The 18,164-nt window shown below is 44.2% G+C and overlaps 1 protein-coding gene across 2 annotated transcripts in view; it reads right to left on the bottom strand.

Annotated features, from left to right (window-relative positions):
• Window positions 1-18,164, bottom strand: part of LOC119206810 (plexin-A1-like) — a 189,511-nt gene that overhangs the window by 44,542 nt on the left and 126,805 nt on the right. For both annotated transcript variants that reach the window (XM_062563282.1, XM_062563286.1), the window contains exons 11-15: window positions 13,064-13,160; window positions 9,489-9,712; window positions 3,731-3,882; window positions 2,258-2,378; window positions 1,545-1,681 (exon numbers count right to left, since the gene is read on the bottom strand). In XM_062563282.1, the coding sequence (XP_062419266.1) occupies window positions 1,545-1,681; window positions 2,258-2,378; window positions 3,731-3,882; window positions 9,489-9,712; window positions 13,064-13,160 (731 nt within the window). The remainder of the gene's footprint in view (window positions 1-1,544; window positions 1,682-2,257; window positions 2,379-3,730; window positions 3,883-9,488; window positions 9,713-13,063; window positions 13,161-18,164) is intronic.

Below are 18,164 nucleotides of genomic sequence, written 5' to 3'. Positions count from 1 at the left end.
CTGCTTAGTATATACATACAGTATATATATATCCTTCTTGTACACCATGTCCTGCCAAAAAAGGGGGTTCCATTTATCTAGCTTTGGTCTGCATTGTTGTCAGATTTGACAATACCAATAAATGGATGGGCATCCTATCTTTTTCTTCAGTTTCTCTACAGGAAGATACTTAAGAGTTAAGTAATCTTTTAACTTACGGATAGTTTTTTCAAGGGTCTTTTCACTCTGTAAGGATCACATTCATACCTCGCTGAGATCCAGAGCCTCCACATTAAGTGGTGGTCTGGACGATCTGATTGTAACCTGATCACAAACACACCTCAAGTTAAGAGTTTAAGAGATTGTGCCCACATTGGTAAAGAACTGGACATAACAATAAACCAATATTATCAATGGTAAAACCCTTCCTCTACGATACTGGGAGGACGAGAAAGATGTGAAAACAAGTCATGTTTAGTTAAAACCTGCTATGATTTATGCACTGACATGTATCAACGGCACCAGTCACAGGCACTGGGGCAGGGATGGAAGGAGTGTGTGTGTGCGTGTGTATGCGTGCGCATGTCCCAAAGGCAAAATAACATTTTCAATTGCAGTCCCCTGTAGCTTTACTATCTAATATGTATTTAGCACAGTTGAGTGGTGACTGCTTTTCTGGGCCATGCACAGAGGCAACGTGTGTGTGTGTGTGTATATATATATATATATATATATATATATATATATATATATATATATATATATGTATGTGTGTGTGTGCGTGCGTGTTATATGTGTGTTTGTGCGCATGCTTTTCTGCCTCTATGAGCATTGGCAGTCACAAAGAGATGGAGAAGACTAAGAGAGTAAAAGGGAGAGCTAACCTGCAACATCCACCCTCCCTAAATCCCTCAGCCTGTAACCATAGCAACCCCATTCACAAAGCACACAGGGCCGGAGCGACCTTCGCGAGATGCCACAAACACAGCCATGCGCTTAGGGTGGGGCAGATGAAGACGTGGTTGAGTGGACAGTTTTGGGGAAGTGGAATGTCTGGATTACTGTGAGGAAGCTGCAGCACAGCAGCGTGCTCTGCGACATCAAAGCTAGCATGTAGGTGCTTTTATTTAGATCAGCTGCGAGAAGCTAATCCGCACATTTGACAAGCATGCGGATGTGGTGATACTTTGGATTATTTCCTGCACTAGTTTAGAGCGAGCCAGTGTGAGTGTAGACAGAGATTTTGTGTGTCTGCAGGCAACAAGCACACACACATTATAACAAATGATTAAAAAAACACTAATGACATTCTTACATGTAAATGTAATATATTTATAATTTGCAGAACACACACACACACACACACCTTTCAAACCATTAATTTCTCAAATTATCTAAAGTACCTTCAGTCATAATTATGAATTTGTTTTACAATCTCAACTCCTCTGTTCTTGTCTTATTCTTATCTAAATTATACTCCCCTGTATTGTGATGTTTCCAATTTCCCCAAAGGTCTAATTAAAATCCATTCTAGATTCTAAAAACAACAACCGTTATTGCCTTACTTTTCGAAGTGGCAGGGCTGTGGTCCGATGCTGACAGACACGTAGCTGCCCGCATTGAGGTAGCTTCCCTCGATGGTGACTCGGGTGCCCCCGGAAATTGGCCCCTGAGATGGTTGGATACGGCTGAAGAACGGAGTCTGTTGGCGATAGAAGGACATTCCATTTTTGCAGAGAGCAGTGATGAGATGCTTTGCATAAAAGAAAACAATCACATTGTTCCGAACTGAGTTGACATTAAACAAGTGTATATAATAATAATAATAATGCAACATTTTTTACAAGTGAAATCCACAAATTTGATTCCAACCGCATATTTGACGCTTCAAAACAAAGAACTGATTGAGAGCTGCAAAAATGACAGGAGATGGAGCTCATTGAAAAAGGCACTGTTTCTTCATATCAGTGTGTCTCCTGCATTTTTAAGCACTGACTGGTGCCAACTCTGTCTTTTAAAAGCAAAATTATATTTAGTTTAATGAAACCGTGATTGTCCGTTAAAACCAATTGTGGCTGACGGAAGGGAACACTCAACTCATCAGTGGTAACTTTAAAACCAAATACTAGAAAGAATTCTTTTGGAACCATCTTTTGAAAGCGTATTCCCCTTTGAACCCTTACATTCACTGTCGACGTTCCACAGATGTGGTGTCTTTTCAGAGCCTTTATCGTCCAGAAGAAAAATAATAACTTTAGTACCTTGGTATGTTACTCACCACAAAGGTAAACGGCCTGGGAGACAGGGCCCTGTAGTCGTTGACGCAGTCTCTCACACACACCTCAACCTGAGCTTCTTGGACCCTGTAGCTGGTAGCATCGTTCAGCAGACACACTATTCTGTGGATGGAGAGTTGAAGGGATGGAGAATTGTCATCCATTATATCGGTGAAGGCAGAGATCTCTACTGTCGATAACTACACCAAACGCTAACACTAAAACGTTATAGACTGATATATAGCACTACAGTTTGGGCAGAACTGCCCCTTCAACAACATGCGCTGCTTCAGTTCATTCTCACTTGTTCAACAAACCTTAGAGTATGTTATACGTATGTTAACCAAAATCACACCATGTGTCAAGCATCTGACCCACAAAGCTGTGTTTTGGGACGGGTGAAACCAGAAAATAATGACTAGGAAGGAGGGGAAGTTATAAAAAGAACAGAAATCCTAGACATGTTTGAAATGGTGCATAGACGACAGGAATATTGTGTAAAATAACTGATGGGTGTGTGATATTTGACTAGAGATGCCCTCAATCTTAACAAGCATCACTACCCAGCTAACTGAACTACAGAGAGATATTTTGATCTTTGTGAACTCAATTCCTCAGCCATGTAGGACCCCGCAGAGGACTAAATGTCAGGATGAGACACATAAAGGATAGAGCATATGTAGGGAGCAATGGAGGGGAACAACAGATTTAATTCACACACACACACACACACACACACACACAAACCAATAATATCACTATCTCTGCAGCTGCAGCATGAGGCTGCACACCCAAACGTGCTCCGGTCGACATTTCTGCTGTCGCACAATTGGTGAGAGCTGCTGGTTGCTGTGTGTGTAGGTGTGTGTTTGCGCGCTGCCAGATCAGTGAGCATGAGCGTTTGTGAGGCGGACCATTGCTGCCTCTGTGTGTGTGTGTGTGTGTGTGTGCGTGTCAATGCAATCATCTGTGCTTCTCTGCCATTTTCACATTTTGATTTTACTTTCAGTGTCTGCTGGAGTATTATGTTGGAGTGCATAAGTGTGTTCACAGTGACAAGTATACCACGGTGCAGTGCGCTATGATTACCCGGATGGTGTACTTCTAACGGCCCAAAAGTTTGAGTGTGGACCGCTGGACACTTGTCAACGGCAACCATATTGGCTGTGCAGCTGAATGAGGAAACTCAAGCAGGGGTTATTACTGTAAAAATGTGTTAAGAACCACTAAACTATTGTTGAAAAGAAGCCATCCGTGTTGTTTATGTGGTGAATGGGTAAATCTGTCTCTGATGATTTGGCACCACAAGGGATGGTGCCGTTAGCTTCTGTATAACAACACCACGTTGAAATGCACCCACTTTGTTAGGAACTATATAGTGTGGACTCCCACAGTAGCATGAAGTGCACTAACGGCAAAAAATGCGCCGTTGTTGTGTGTGCTCGAATGCTCGCGTCGTCTGTTCCTTAACTTACCTCTCTGCACTTATGTACTCCTCTTCAATAGGCACGCAGGGCACCTTGCCCAGCCTGACCCCCATCTGGATGTCTCTGAACTGCAGGCCCAGGTTCTCCCCCAGGATGGTCACCCTGGTTCCCCCCTGGCGAGGCCCCGTCTCTGGGAACAACTGGAACGACAAGAGGACGGAGCTCAGAATGGGTTGGAGTTGGCGGAGGAGGGGAAAAGGAGACTCAAAGGTCACATAAACACAAACAAAAAGCACACAAAATATATTCACATGTTGAGCCATTCGACCAAGACTGAAAATGGTCCATGAACATGACAGGCGCCCTCACACAAATACACAAGGATTCAAATCAATTCAACACACAGCGCCGCCTCCAACACACACACACACACACACACACACACAGATTGGCCAGTATTGGGTTATTTAAGATTAATGAAGAGAAATCACCCTCATGGCTTTGAAAAACACTGAAAATGAGATAAAGAGACGGCGAAAACAAAAACCCACCGGAACCAAACAGGCCCCACCCGAAGGCTTCATCTCGGGAGTTAATTGAAACTTATTACACCGGCTTGGCCTGGCCGCTGGGGCTGCGGCGCCGTAACGCTCGGTCGCGCCGCCGAACCATAATGTGATTTATCTCGCCAGATTATAGCGTGCAACGCGGACAGGTGTGGTGTGACAAAACAAATGTGTTGACTGATGGACGTTGGCTGCCACAAACACACGCGCCAAGAAGAACACATTTGCGGCTGCGCACACACAAACCTAATCCCTAACAAGCATCACAAGGTAATTATGGATAATCTGCCCGTTGCCCTGTTCTCCTGCATTGCTCGACTGAGCAGAGAGAGCAGGGCGGAAATACCAACTAAGACGGTGACAGTATGGGGGCATGGAGTTATTGTAATGCCCCGAGCAACGCACCTTGACAAATAGTGATTTCCTCAGTGTGGACTAGTTTGGGGAGTGAACGATTGTCTCGCCAGGCACACTGGATTTAACTTGAAACTTTTCGGCACCTTGCTTCTGGTTAAATGCCTTGCTCTAGGGCATTTCATTTCTAGTCACAAGAACAACTAGAAAAACAGACTCTCTCCACAAAAAAGGTAACCAGATGATCCAGGGTTTGGATATGCAAATCTTGGTCTACTGCCTTGCCAAACATATGGAGTTCCATTTTTTACACAATTTCATGGTTAAGCAGAATGTTTTATCAATATCAAAATTTGAAAACTAATAGAAAAGTTTAAAAAAAAGTGTCAAATAAATGTACAAATTAAAAGCCGAGCCTGAAAGCCACTTTTGAAACAAGCTAAATCTTTAATGGTATTGGAAGCTCTCAGGAAAAACATAATGCCTTTGGCAGCATCATGCCAAGTACAGACATTACTTTAGACACACAAAGACAGACCAGCAGGCAAATATCAGTGGTAATGTGTTTAAGAGAAGGAGGTTAAGCAGGATAATTCTCCTGGTAATGTCTTAATATGTGCAGAGCTTGTTTAAAAAAATATGCCTTCCAAATAATCTGTAAAACCTCATTGTAACCAAAGCAAAGTGATGTAAGAAACCGAGTGGGAGATGCAACAACAAGAGTGGCCTGTGATAATGCTGCTCACTGTTTGGAAGCTGACCCACATGGGAGCCTCAGCCATCGGTTCCACGGACATCATCACCATGGTACAGAGCGTGGGGACAGACCACTACACCTGCTGGCTATTGGTTGATTGCCATTACATTATTTCTGTGATATCTGAGAGTGGGTTTCACAAACTCTTGGTAGCATGATAGTCCGGCACCACATAACAAGTTGACCCCACTGAGCCTGTGGGCTCCACACTGTGGGAAAGGGACCTCCAAGCAACTGTAGAGTCTAGTTGCAGGGATTTGACAGAGCTCTATCGCATTGTAGCGCGTCCCCACCACAATTGGGGAAATGTAAAGTACAGACGCCCTGGAAGCCGGAAACAGACTTCAGAGGGTGTGGGTAGGATGGCGTTCTGATACAGCTACACTCGTATTGCATATTCATCACCACGCCGCTTCATTCTGCATTCCGGCTGAGCTGTTTTTTGTTTGGGAAAACGCTTTGTCAGTATCAGTATTCAGTATCAAGGTTACATTATCCAGGATACAAGCAATTTTCAAGAGAACTGCAGTTAAAATTGATAGGACTTCCATCCAGCCACTGTCGAACTTTGAGATGTTTTAATGTAACGTATAAGGGCGCTTTGGAGGTAGCAGTAAAACTAATGCTCTTAAAAAAAAAATCTTTGACCTATCTTTCTAGAAACCACTGACCAGGAACGCAGTGAAGGTAAAGTGGTGCGGCGTGGTTATGTGTTGTGCAGCATGGTTATGTGGTGCAGCCCTAACCACAGGACAGCCACATCATAGACGTTAGTGCAACGGTTTCCTAGTATCCATCCTGTACGTGTGTGTGTGTGTGTGTGTGTGTGTGTGTTCTGAAACACGCTATACTATTCAATACTATCAAATGAGAAACAACTAAGTCACGTCAGCTGTAGAGGATTCAGCTGTAAAGCGTGCTGGAGCGCATCTCTTTAGGTAAAGATGATGTACAAGTTTCTCTTAAAGGATCCAGAATCCAGGACTTTGATGATGGAGGGTCAATAGATGTGTGGTGAGTACCAGCATCAAGGTCAAGATAACCAAACAAGAAGAACAAGCCACAGGTTATGTGCCCATGGTCTGTCCATACAATGAGTTCTGATGAAGAACTGTAAGCGTCACATTATTAGAAAACCAGCATCGGGATGGTATAAAAAAGTGATGTTCCTGTCATTTTTTTCAAGTTAAGTCAACATAATGGTTGATGTGAATAGCGCATGTGTTGTATCTGTTCTCATAATCGGACGGATCTGTTATGAAAAAAGCTAATAAAATCATCCTGGAAGGGAATATAAACTAATCAGGGCAAGAATGAATCTATGAATCAAGATCTATATTTATATCAATAGCAGATGTGTTTCTCACTTTTAACCACCATGCCTTTGGACATTTATTACTTTCAGTCTCGCTCTACTTGCACTATTAATACAAAACAAAAAGGCATCACTCTGACTCGGCCTTATCAGGCCCTTTTGTGTGCACAGAAACACACACGCAGACCTGTGCGCAGCCTCAATTTTGTAGATACTTTTTTTTTTTAATTCAAATTTCAGAATACATGTTTATTGCATGCCTTCACAAACACTATTAAAATGGGTGATGAATTTGTCGCCGTACACAACCAATGTTAATCAACATCACATACGACTATCAGATGTACAGAATGTCTTTTCTGCATGTTTACATTGACATTGATTTTCACATCCTCCCACATCTATGAAACTCTTATCCAGAACAAGATAACTTACAAATGTCTCTGTGAATGTAGTCAGCAGCAGGCTGATTGACTGTCGCTTATTTTTGCTGCAGGATGCTGACGTTATAACTAGGGCTGTCAAATGATTAAAAATTTTAATCAAATTAATCAGAATTTTCAGTGGATTAATCATGATTAATCACACCTGAATCCTAACCATTTTTTCTTTCTGAAATGCATACTAAAGATAAATAACAGGACACAGATACATAATTATCATTATTATCATCATTATAATTTTTTACATAAATACATGTTATTGATATTTGATTTTTTAATTCATTTCAGAAAATAATCAAAGCAATGTTATTTGATAAGTCACAGACTGATTTCCCTGCATGGCTCTAGAAGGGTCTCGAGCCTCTGCAGTTTATCCCACTCTGCTGTGAGTTTGTGCTCCTGATGGTTCAGGGCTGCGATGACCAGACATGACCAGACATGTCAACCCTCCTGATGTTTCAAAGCCCCTCCCGAAAATCTCCCGGACCGACCTTTCTCCCGATTTCCACCCGAACAACAATATTGCTGCACCACCCGTCACTGGGCGCGCCGTTTCAGACCGAACAATAATAAAAGTTACACCTTGAAGTCGAGCGCGGCGATTAGAACGACTGGCGCTGCAAAGAAATCCGCTACCACCCCCCATTTCAGTGTGAAATATTCCCATACCTGGGAGGATTTAGATCGCATTGGCTTCCCTTCCTCCGCATATTCAGAACAGTATTACGGGTCTCTCCGATGGTCCTCTACCTCAGCGCTGCTCTTAGCAAAGCTCTGCTGGGCGGAGCTTTTTTTCTCTGTTTTGCTGCGCGAGAACGGGGAGGGGGGGGGGGGGGGGGGTGCGGGTCTCTGGCGCAAACGACTTGCTGAACCTGACGTCCTGACATATGCCTGCAGGTGGCAGTAATGTGTTGTATAGGATGAAGTGCATTCCCTAGAGGAAGAGGCACTTTACTGACCTGAATAATTTGTCACACTGCGCATGAGTGAAATGCGTCAAAAAAATTGACGTAATTAACAACAAACAGCTGATTAACGCCGTTAACGCGCTATTTTTGACAGCCCTAGTTATAACCAAAATCTTCTTCATTTTTGGAGTGATTGAGCAATGCAGAGTTCTCAATAGTACTGCAAGCGGTAACGTGGCTCCAAAAAGGAACTTCTCTAGTAGTTATTAAGGCTTTAATTTACAAAACCTAGATAACCCTCTACATTACATGTTCATTTGATTCAACATCAAATACCTCCTCCTATTCACAGACTTTGAAGCTGCTATGTACATGAAATCAATTAGTTTCCATTGTCTTACGTTAAACAATAAGGTTTCTGAAAAAGAGAAGGAGCTGGTCTTACTCCTGTGACTCATACCCAATGAGAGTCAAGACACAAAGAAAGGCGACAAGGAGAAGATTCTTAAACAAAAGGGAAAGAAACAAAACAGATGTGAATGATTCAAACGCTGTATTCCAAACACATCGATGCACCGAGAGCCAGTGACATAGAGAAGAGAATCAAACCAAACAAAACCTTTACATGCTTCTCTCTCTGTAAAGTACCAGTGTGATGTAACAGTGAGTAATAATACAATTTCTGTGCCAAGGGCAGCCACAAGGTCCCCACAACTGTGTGTCTTAACAGCGGCACATTAAATTGGAGCTTTTCATTCCTGGTTCAGGACACGTAGGGCTTTCGTGACCACGGGGGAGCTGACGCAACGGCCTATCAAGGTCTACCAGCTTTGGATCTCCACAGGTGACTTTGGAATTCCTCAAGAGTTGACAAGATTATGAAGTGGGGCTCAAAGAAGCTGTGTTGCTTTTCTTGGCAGGTGATTTTAGAACTGTATAATGGGGGCGGGAGGTTGATCATAAGAGTTTCTTTTGGTTACCGACTTTTTCTCTCTTCCTTCCGATGGTGACTCTGTTGAGCAACACTGCGTGGATTTAAAGTGCAAGGAAGGTTTGGACCTTTTAAACGGTTACTTACGTTGGTAAAATTTGTGGTAAAAAAAATTGGTAAAACAGTTATCAAGCCACAAGACCCAAAAATAATGCTTTTGATATTTGCCAAACTTGACATCATTGATTGTTTTCCACATCTTGATAAAATAAAAAAATGACCACCCAAACGATAGACCTGCTGCAAGCCACCGTTACCAAACTGATGACTGGTAGATTGCCCAACAAACAACAACCAAAGCCCCCCGAAAGGATTCTGTCGGTATAAAGTTGAACTCTTCTGTGATTTGAATCACATTCTTTGTCTGAAGAGAAGCCAGCAGTTCTCTTAGTCTACCTGGGAAGCCATCCTCATTAAGCAGTAGAAAAAGCACCTAAACGTAAAACACAAGAAACACAGACGCACCGCCTACCTTAGTGATCTTTGGGTGGCTGCAGCGGCTGTTTCCGGAGGTGGCGTGCATCCAGCCTCCGCCTTCCGTCAGCTGCGGCGCCAGGTGGGAATTTCCTCCACCGTTGCACTCCTGCCGGAGGGAACACTTCCTGTCCTGGACGCACCAGCCGCATTCAAACCTGGGGTCGGCTTTTAGGCACATACCACAGCTGTCCCTCAGCGCCCTGCACTTGTACAGGTGAGCTGGCCGGAGACACACACAGAGAGAGAGAGAGAGAAAGAGTGAGACACATTAGATGTGACGGGAGTTGTAATCGTACAAACATTTCAATAAACAGGCTCAGACAGATTCATAGCTCCCTTTACCTGCACTTGTAAACAAGGATGCTCCTTGGTGATTGTGACCAATACATGGCAAATAGAGACAGAGATTTCATCAATGACCCTTAGAAAAGAGCACGTAACAATATTTACCAAAATGTTGAATAGGTTTATTATTAAGTGCTTGTGTTTCAAAACTGAATATTCTTTGTTTTTTTTTATTCAGCAGGGGGGGGGGGGGGGGGGCATGCTTAATGTCTATTGAGTTTTATGATGTAATTGCATGAACTAGTTGCTTTATTTTGGAAACTCCAGCTTTTGCATACTGCTTGAAAAACATTTGTGTGGTGCTTAGGAAAGTTCTGTTAATTAAGAAAGCAAAGGTTCCAAAAAGTAATTATAGTAAAAAAAAGTAATCAGCAGTCTGCGTGTGTGAGCTTGGGAGGTGGAAAAAGAGAGAGAGAGAGGGGGGAGGAACGGGCATAAATGAATGTTAAACGCTTAAAAGGTAATAGGTGATTATGCACTACGAGGCTGTGACGGTGAGAAAATAACTGTTTCCACAGATAAACAGAGGGAAAGAAAATGAACAAGCATCCTACAGGGATATTACAGAAATTAATTCAACAGGTAATGTCTTCTAAATCCAATAGGAAATTGATAATTTGGTGTGTTAAAAAAAATACTGTATATTCCCCGAACTCCGCGGAGTGGAAAAAGTCATTAAAAGTGCTGAATACATAACTAGATAAATAAATATTCAAAACTCAAACACCTGAGAAGAAAGACGATGGGGAGATGAAAGGCAGCGGGGCGGGGGGATGGGAGGGGAGGGGGCAGGATACGTTTTAGCTGGGCTTGTTAACAAAAAAGCAACACAAATTGTTATGAATTTAAAGATGGGGAGGCCCCGCGAGGCCGACAGGATGAGAGAAACAGATTAGAGCCAGAGAGAGAGAGCCAGAGAGGTTGAGAGAAATAAGACCAAAGGAATAAGAGTAAAATAGAATAGAGGAGGGAAAGTAAAATGCACAGAGAAAACATGACGTTAAAGCAAATGGACAGGGTCTCTTTTCAGTTTTATTCTGGTGCTGTTTGTGCATTTGCTAATCGTTATAATCTAAGTTGATACGATGGTGCTTAAACCTTCAGGCATGTTTCTTTGCTGTCACACCAGTTAAACAGATTTCAGATGAACAGAGGGTGGAAACAAAAAAAAACAGAAGAAGAAAAAAGCTGGAGGAATCTGCCGCTTCCTCCTCCTCCTCCTCCTCCTCCTCCTCCTCCTCGGCAGCAGACAGAGGACGGCCGGACTTCAAAGCCAGCTCCTCGCGAATCCATCTGTCCCGGCCCTCCGCTCAGGCCTAATCTGATTAGCCACGGCTCATCTTAAAAGTAGCTGCAACGCTAATTAATCTGAACCAAATGAATGATTTAATTAACATTAACATCCCCACTTTACACCAGGGCAAAGCCGGACCAACGGCTCTGCCTCCGATGGATAATACGGATCCAACTCGGGGATGGGGCAGAGAGGGATTAATAGGGGATGGAGAGGAAGAAAAGGAGGAGAAGGTCTTTATGAGATTTGTATGAGTGGGGAGGGTTTTATTAAGCACGCTTTTTTCAACACTAAGCATGGTATTGAAGTTAATCCTAATAGGTATTCTGTGAGGCTTTAGCACAGAACTCATAATATATCTGAAGGGGGTTGTTGATTTAAAACTTCAGTCTTGGGCTTTTGGGTGCTGCCCGCGTTAATCCTCGGCCACCTCGAGAAGCTGAATAGCGAGCGCTGCTCGTGGTTTCAACAACGGGAAATACTTGTTGAGTTTGCACACTGTGATTATTGCATTTCACACCCTAACTCTCCGTGAGGAGAACGCGCTCGGTTTCAACAGTTTGCTGGATAAGTCTGCGCTAAAAATGCAAGTCTGGGATCAGAAGCTCCCAAATGTTTTTAGATATGAAGATATGAAAACACAAGCATCTTCACTGCTGAGATGAAGCCTTAGTCCATGTTTAACTATTCTCTGAAGGGGATTCCTTGTGGCCGTTCTCCGGTCGAGAACAGTCGAGGCTGGCGATCTTTTTGGACACAAGCAAAAGTATGATGCGGCTACAAGTCAGGGAAAAGTCATCAATGTCATCGATTCATCCTCCGGGGAGCACGATTGCCTGTACAAACGTCCATGGCAGCCACCGATAGTTTGTGAGTTAAAGAGAATAAACAGGATAATTTAGTATATGATTATCTGACTCACAAAACAAATATTAAATAATACTGAAACATGCAGTTGAGTGCTTTTCTAATTAGAAAAAGTTATTAACCCTGCAGCCCAACATTTTTTTTTCGCCGTGGCCCCTACAATATTTTTCAGTAAGAGCTAAACTCAAGACAGACTGAAATATTTTAAAAGTAGCACATTTCACAGACAAAAACATGGGGAGGAGGAGGATTGCGCCATGGCCGCTAAGCGACTAATTCTGAAAAAAAACAAAAAACACTGAATATATTCAAAAAAACGAGGCCAAGTGGAACACAAAAGACGTGAGATTAAAACATGCACGCGTGTCGTGTAAGGGACTGAAAGGAAAGCAGCACGGGACCAGAAAAACCAGAGGAGAATACGGCAGGAAGGGGTTAGCAAATCCGAGCAAAGCACTGTACGACACACTCGAGAGCAAGACTCACATTATCTTGTGTAATGGGACGTCTAAAATCATTAGCCTCCACCACCCAATATATTACACTTGATAAAGAATTTAGAATTGGTAATTGTTTTCCACTTCATGCACAAATAGCGATTAGAAATAATAAATGCCATCCCCCGTTTTATCAATCCCTTTATTCTACTCTGCCCCCCCCCCGTATTACACGGTGCATTTATCAACCTGTCATCCATCGTTCTTCCCTTCTTCTGCCAACTTGTATCGCCATTTGTTTATCTTCCCCTCTAACATCCATCCCTATTAATTTCCTTGTTGGATGTTTGTTTGTTATCATCAGTGTCCATCAATCACTCCCTCTGCCTCTCGTTTATGCCGGAAACTAAAAGCACAGCAGGTTTTTTTTTCTTCTCCAAACGGATAGCGCACCCTCACCTTCCTGCCTGATGTCTGTCAAAAATGAAATTACAGAATTCTCAGGAAAGGGAGGGGGGCACTGTATCAGCTTTTGTTGCTTCACAGAAAATCATGACAGACTTGCACCACCAAAATGTGTGTGAGAGAGAGAGAGAGCGAGAGAGCGAGAGAGAAAATAAGCTCTACCTTGAATGTTGAACGGGTTGTCGATCACAAAGTTTCCGTTCCACACCACGGAGAGGTCGACTGGCAGGTCACTGATGTCGCCGCCCTCGTAGTCGTACTGGGACGGAAACAGAAACAGAAGGTCAGGGCCCGTGTGAGGAATCCTTGATAATGGATCTCATGAAAACTGAGCACTTGCGGGAGGTCTCCTGTCATTTGCAAAGTGATTCGCCACTGGCTTGCTCTTTGCAGTCAGCCATGCGGCACAGCTATGCACAAATCCATATTCGCCACGGCGTACATTTAACAGATGGGTTACAGTTGAGCGGACACGCGCAAAGGGAGACAGGGGTGAGAAAAGGAGGAGGGGAAGATGGGATGGGAGGCAGAAGGGGAAGCGGTCGGAGAGGTGCAAGCGGACGGGAGTCAGACAGTGGTCGACGCGTGAGAGGACCGTATTCATTTTAGCACGAGCTAAGTGGTGGCATGAGGGTGAGGCCGAGATAAGATGCCGAGTGCAGCAAAGTGAAATTGGCATTTCCAATTTGCTCCCTGACACGCTGCATTTGATAGACGGGACTCGACCATCCCGTATGGGCAATGGGCCCTGAGCACGCACACATGCACACATGCACACACACACACACACACACACACACACACATAATGTGCTCAAAACTTTTCTCCACTCTTCTCTGATTTATTACTGCAACTCAAATACAGAAGATATTTTACAGCGTGTGAAGACAATGTTCGTACCGAAGGATGTTATTATGCGTGTAGATAAAGTGGGGCTGATGTTGTAGACACACACACATACACAAGTTAAAAGACGCTATATGTAGGGTTTAACAGTGGCGTCTAGTGGTGACGTCAAAAACTACGGTGGCCTTTGGGACGAAAAACCTTCATGGCAGCGGGAACAACTGTTATCACTTCTTTTGGCTGGAACACAGATCTGCAGACATGGAGGGCCACAATATCGAGCCACAAAGGTTGGCACCAGCACAGATGAAGATGTTGTCCTTCGTCAAAACGTGGTGTTATTTCAGATCAGCGAGGGTTCCAGCTCTGGCCCTGAGACTGTTGAGAAGCTGACAGGAGCCCACCGGATTGAAACCGCAGGATTCTGGAGGGTCAGCTGCACGGGTATTCAACCCAAACACGCCTGTGTCACAAAGCATATTCCCTCCTCACTAGATCAGTGTGACACTGACGTCATGAGGCGGGATGCTGACTCTATTAGCATCCCCGCTACGCCCCACTGTTTAAAAGCCTTGGTACGGCAGCAACCAGCCCCAGAGTAACCACAGGGGCTGACACACGCGCGCGCGCGCGCGCACACACACACACACACACACACACACACACACACACACCTCTCTCTGCGGCGTGGCCCCACATTAAACTTTAAGGGTTCCGACTTGTTTGCCGTCACCAAGACACTGGGCAGGCTTGTTCTCTTCCCAGTCCCCTGCCCACCCTGCTGCTCGCCACATCATGCTTTATTCATGCTGTCACATGGTTTGCAGCGCCGACCCGCCTTCCACTGAGCCAATCGCCCCCTGACTCGCATCCCGGGGACGCTTTGGAGTTCAAGGCCGTGAAGGCCGGTTCGAAGCGGAGAAGGAGGAGAACACAGGGAAAGGGGCTCCGGAGAGGAGAAGCAGCAGAAGGAGAAAGAGCGAGAAGGCGCTACACTGAGCATTAGAAGTCACGAGTCATTCCAAAAAAGTCTACACCGACAAACTGACATTTTAACCTTGTGTTCTCGAAAGATATTTCCACTTATCCAACCTGGGAAGTGTCAGTTCGCACAAGGTTTTTATTTATTTATTATTTTCTATTCAAGAGATTTCTCAGAGGAATGTCATCCTCGTGGTGGAGAAGTTGAGGGATCCACCGGCTTCATCTTTTGGGGGTCAGGAATGTCCGAAGACGCATTTCCATGCGTCCCCCAAACACTGGGATATTTCTAAAACCTCATTTAAAAAGCATTAAGGCCACATCAGGGGAGCGTTGGGATGAGCGCCTCTTTAAGCCGGCCCTTTAATAATGCATCACGCTGGTCTTGTCAGTCACCGGTTATTACTCTACGCTGACCTCTGAGTTTTTTAAATTCTTCTCTAATGAGATTTAGAAGTACGGGTGGCACCCGACGTCACTACGCCACGAATGAGGGGTTCGGTTAACATGGACAATGCGTCTTCTCAGTGGAGGTGTGCTCGCAGTGTCATCTATCTCTGTTAGACATTCACCTTTTGAAAACACAAGGTGTGGCAGAAGAGTGCATGTAATAATGGATCGGTGCTGAAGCATTAACCTCTTCTCAAAGATGTCTTTTACCAATTGGCAACATTTTGAAGGATCTGATATTAGACCTTTTGAATTGTGGGTATGTAAAGTGATTAAAAAGGACTACAGGAAACGAGCGTACTGCTCTCCCTTGAAGGTCTCACTTGGAGGAGAGTGTGTGATAATGATGTGCTGTGCTTCCTGTGTCTATGGAGTTGCATCGGCTTCAACAAAATACACTCGCGTGTCATCGAACTGTAACTAACGAGCAGTTGTTTCCAAATCGTGACCCCCCCCCCAAAAAAACATTCTAGAAATCCTTTCCAGTTTCACCCCCCCTCACAGGCTACTGGATGCTTTACACCTTACATCATCTTTCTTTGGCTTAATGAGAAACTTGTAAGCTGTCTTTAGTGTGTGTGATTTATTATCCATGCTCATGTTTTCCCACATTTCCTGCATCTAATTATGTTTTCTTTTGTCTCTCGGCCGTCCCTCTCTATGGTATCTCTGTAGCCCCGGGATGGATTTCCTCCGTCCTCCGTCCTACCCTGGTGCTGCTGGTGCCCCCGACACCTTAATTGGTTACAGCGATGAACACACATGTGATGAAGCATTTCAGACGCACACCCATTTCCTCTTGGTTAAATTCTCTTGCTAATTGAACAGCTATTGACTGTCGGCATGTCGCTGACTCTTTCAACTTAAACTAGTGGCACCTTTGCTATATTGGTAGAAGCCCCCACCCACTCCCACTCCCACTCCCTGGTGGCCTGCCGTCCTGACTTTCCTCCCCTGAGTGCCCAGAGCTGCTGGAGATGAGTAATCAGACTCATTACCGAAGCCTCTGGCCAGCTCCTCCGTGTCACTGCATGTAATTAATCTGCCTCCGCCAACTCATAGTGTAGTTGCCCCCCCCCCCCCCCCCCCCCCCAAAAGGAAGCAAGAGGAGAGGGAAAGAGGAACTTAGGTGGGAGTAAAAAGGGGAGGATATGTTTAAGGAAAGTTGGGTAGATGCAAGTGCAGGACAGCTAGAGTGCAGATCAGGGGGCGAGTGAAAGGAGAGGAACTCGGGAGGAAAGAGGAGAGGCAAGGAGAGGAAAAGTGGGGGAGGCAGAAAGAGGGAGAGAAGAGCACAAGGGGAGGAAGAAGTGATTAAACAAAGGAAGAGATGCCGGAGGAGAGAGGCACAGGGACGAGGGGTGGACAAAAGGGAGAGAGAGGAAGGCAAAGTGACAAGGGAAGAAAGAAGAAAAAGAGAGGGAGGGGGGGAGGTGTAAAAAAAAACTACAAGGTGAGCACAAAGCCGTCCCTGGCCTCATTACAGTAACACACCAGCCCAGCTCGGGTTCATTCGTTATCTGCTCCCGCACTCGTTTATTCTCTCGCAACATGAATTGTCTCCATGGATCGCGTGTCCCCATGGATTGTGTGAATAGATATGGCCAGTCTGTGTGTGTGTGTGTGTGTGTGTGTGTGTGAGAGAGAGCGTCTGACTTACTGAAAACTGCCGATGTTAACAAAACAGAGCAGCTGGCTGCGGAGGAGGGGGAAAAGGCAGAAAGAGAAAGGGAGCCAGAGGTGCACATATATGTGCAGGTCACCTGCATGTAATTAGTCATGTTGAAGGATACCGGTGTGTGTTAAAAATAAACTACACACACATTGGAGTTTGGTTCAATGCCATTTTGGTAACGCACAAAATAGAAAAGAAATAAATCGCTCAACTAACGGAACAATAGGGTCTGCCCCTGTTGATTTACTCAGCTCACATGTCAGAAATGTCAATCCTTCAGTTTTCTCCTGTTGGACACATGTATGAACTCTAGTGAGGTCACAATGATCTTTGACCCTCATCAGTGGATTCCTGAGTCCAGGTGGACGTTTGTGCCAAATTGGGGAAATGTGCCCGTAGGCTTTGACATTTGTTTCCACTTTGCTTTACTTGCTCCCCTCTTTTCCCCCTTTGCTTTCCTCCTCCAGCCAGAGTGTGCTTTCTGTGCCGCTATATGTTCTCACTGATTTCTTGCAATGGGATCATTGTGGAGTGTCTGCGTGCAAGTGAGGCACAGACGTGGCGGTGTGTATGTGTGTGTGTGTCGCTGATTAGCATGAGAAAATGCACTTTAGGGAAAACCTTTTCTGCCCTGATTGCATTTTTTTTACCAACATCACCAGGAGACCTTTTTATGAACATATGTGTTTACTGCAGACATATTGCCTTTGCTTGATTGTTACATGAGGCAAAGCAAGGTGCTTTGGAAATAATAATAATAATAGAAAGATTGTTGTCTTATTTCAATATTCAAATAAGACAATGCTGACTGTAAGCATGCGGCACACATTGATCTGTCTGTAAAGTGTAGAGGCAATATAGTATAATCTATAAAAACAGACTTCTATGACGTCTATCACTGTATTCATTTATGTATCCATTTTATACAATTTGTTAGCGTGATCCATTTCTAGCCTTATGTAGCTGGAGTTCTACGCACCCACAGATATTTCGTTTCATTTCAATAACTTTAATGCTATTTCAAGCAATTTGTATTGACTTATAAGGTCAGGTATGATAATACTTTATAATTAGTTATCACTCACTGAAATTGTTGCAATCACTAATATGATATTGGACTCATTTAAAAATACCTCATAATGTTCATACTACATATCCAGCAGATTTTGATGTATTTTATTAAGTAACGCATTATAGAAATGGGGGTCATAGAGACCTCCCTGGCAAATGAACTTATTTTTGTGGGCGGTGGGGCACTGTACATGTGTTACACTGTGTTCCCGCTTTAAGTTGGTGAAAAGTCTAGACCCG

This window comes from Pungitius pungitius, chromosome 1, assembly GCF_949316345.1.
Source record: "Pungitius pungitius chromosome 1, fPunPun2.1, whole genome shotgun sequence".
Classification (NCBI taxonomy): Eukaryota; Metazoa; Chordata; class Actinopteri; order Perciformes; family Gasterosteidae; genus Pungitius; species Pungitius pungitius.
Note: the sequence above shows the minus strand (reverse complement) of the source record. Positions and strands in the feature narration are given on the sequence as shown.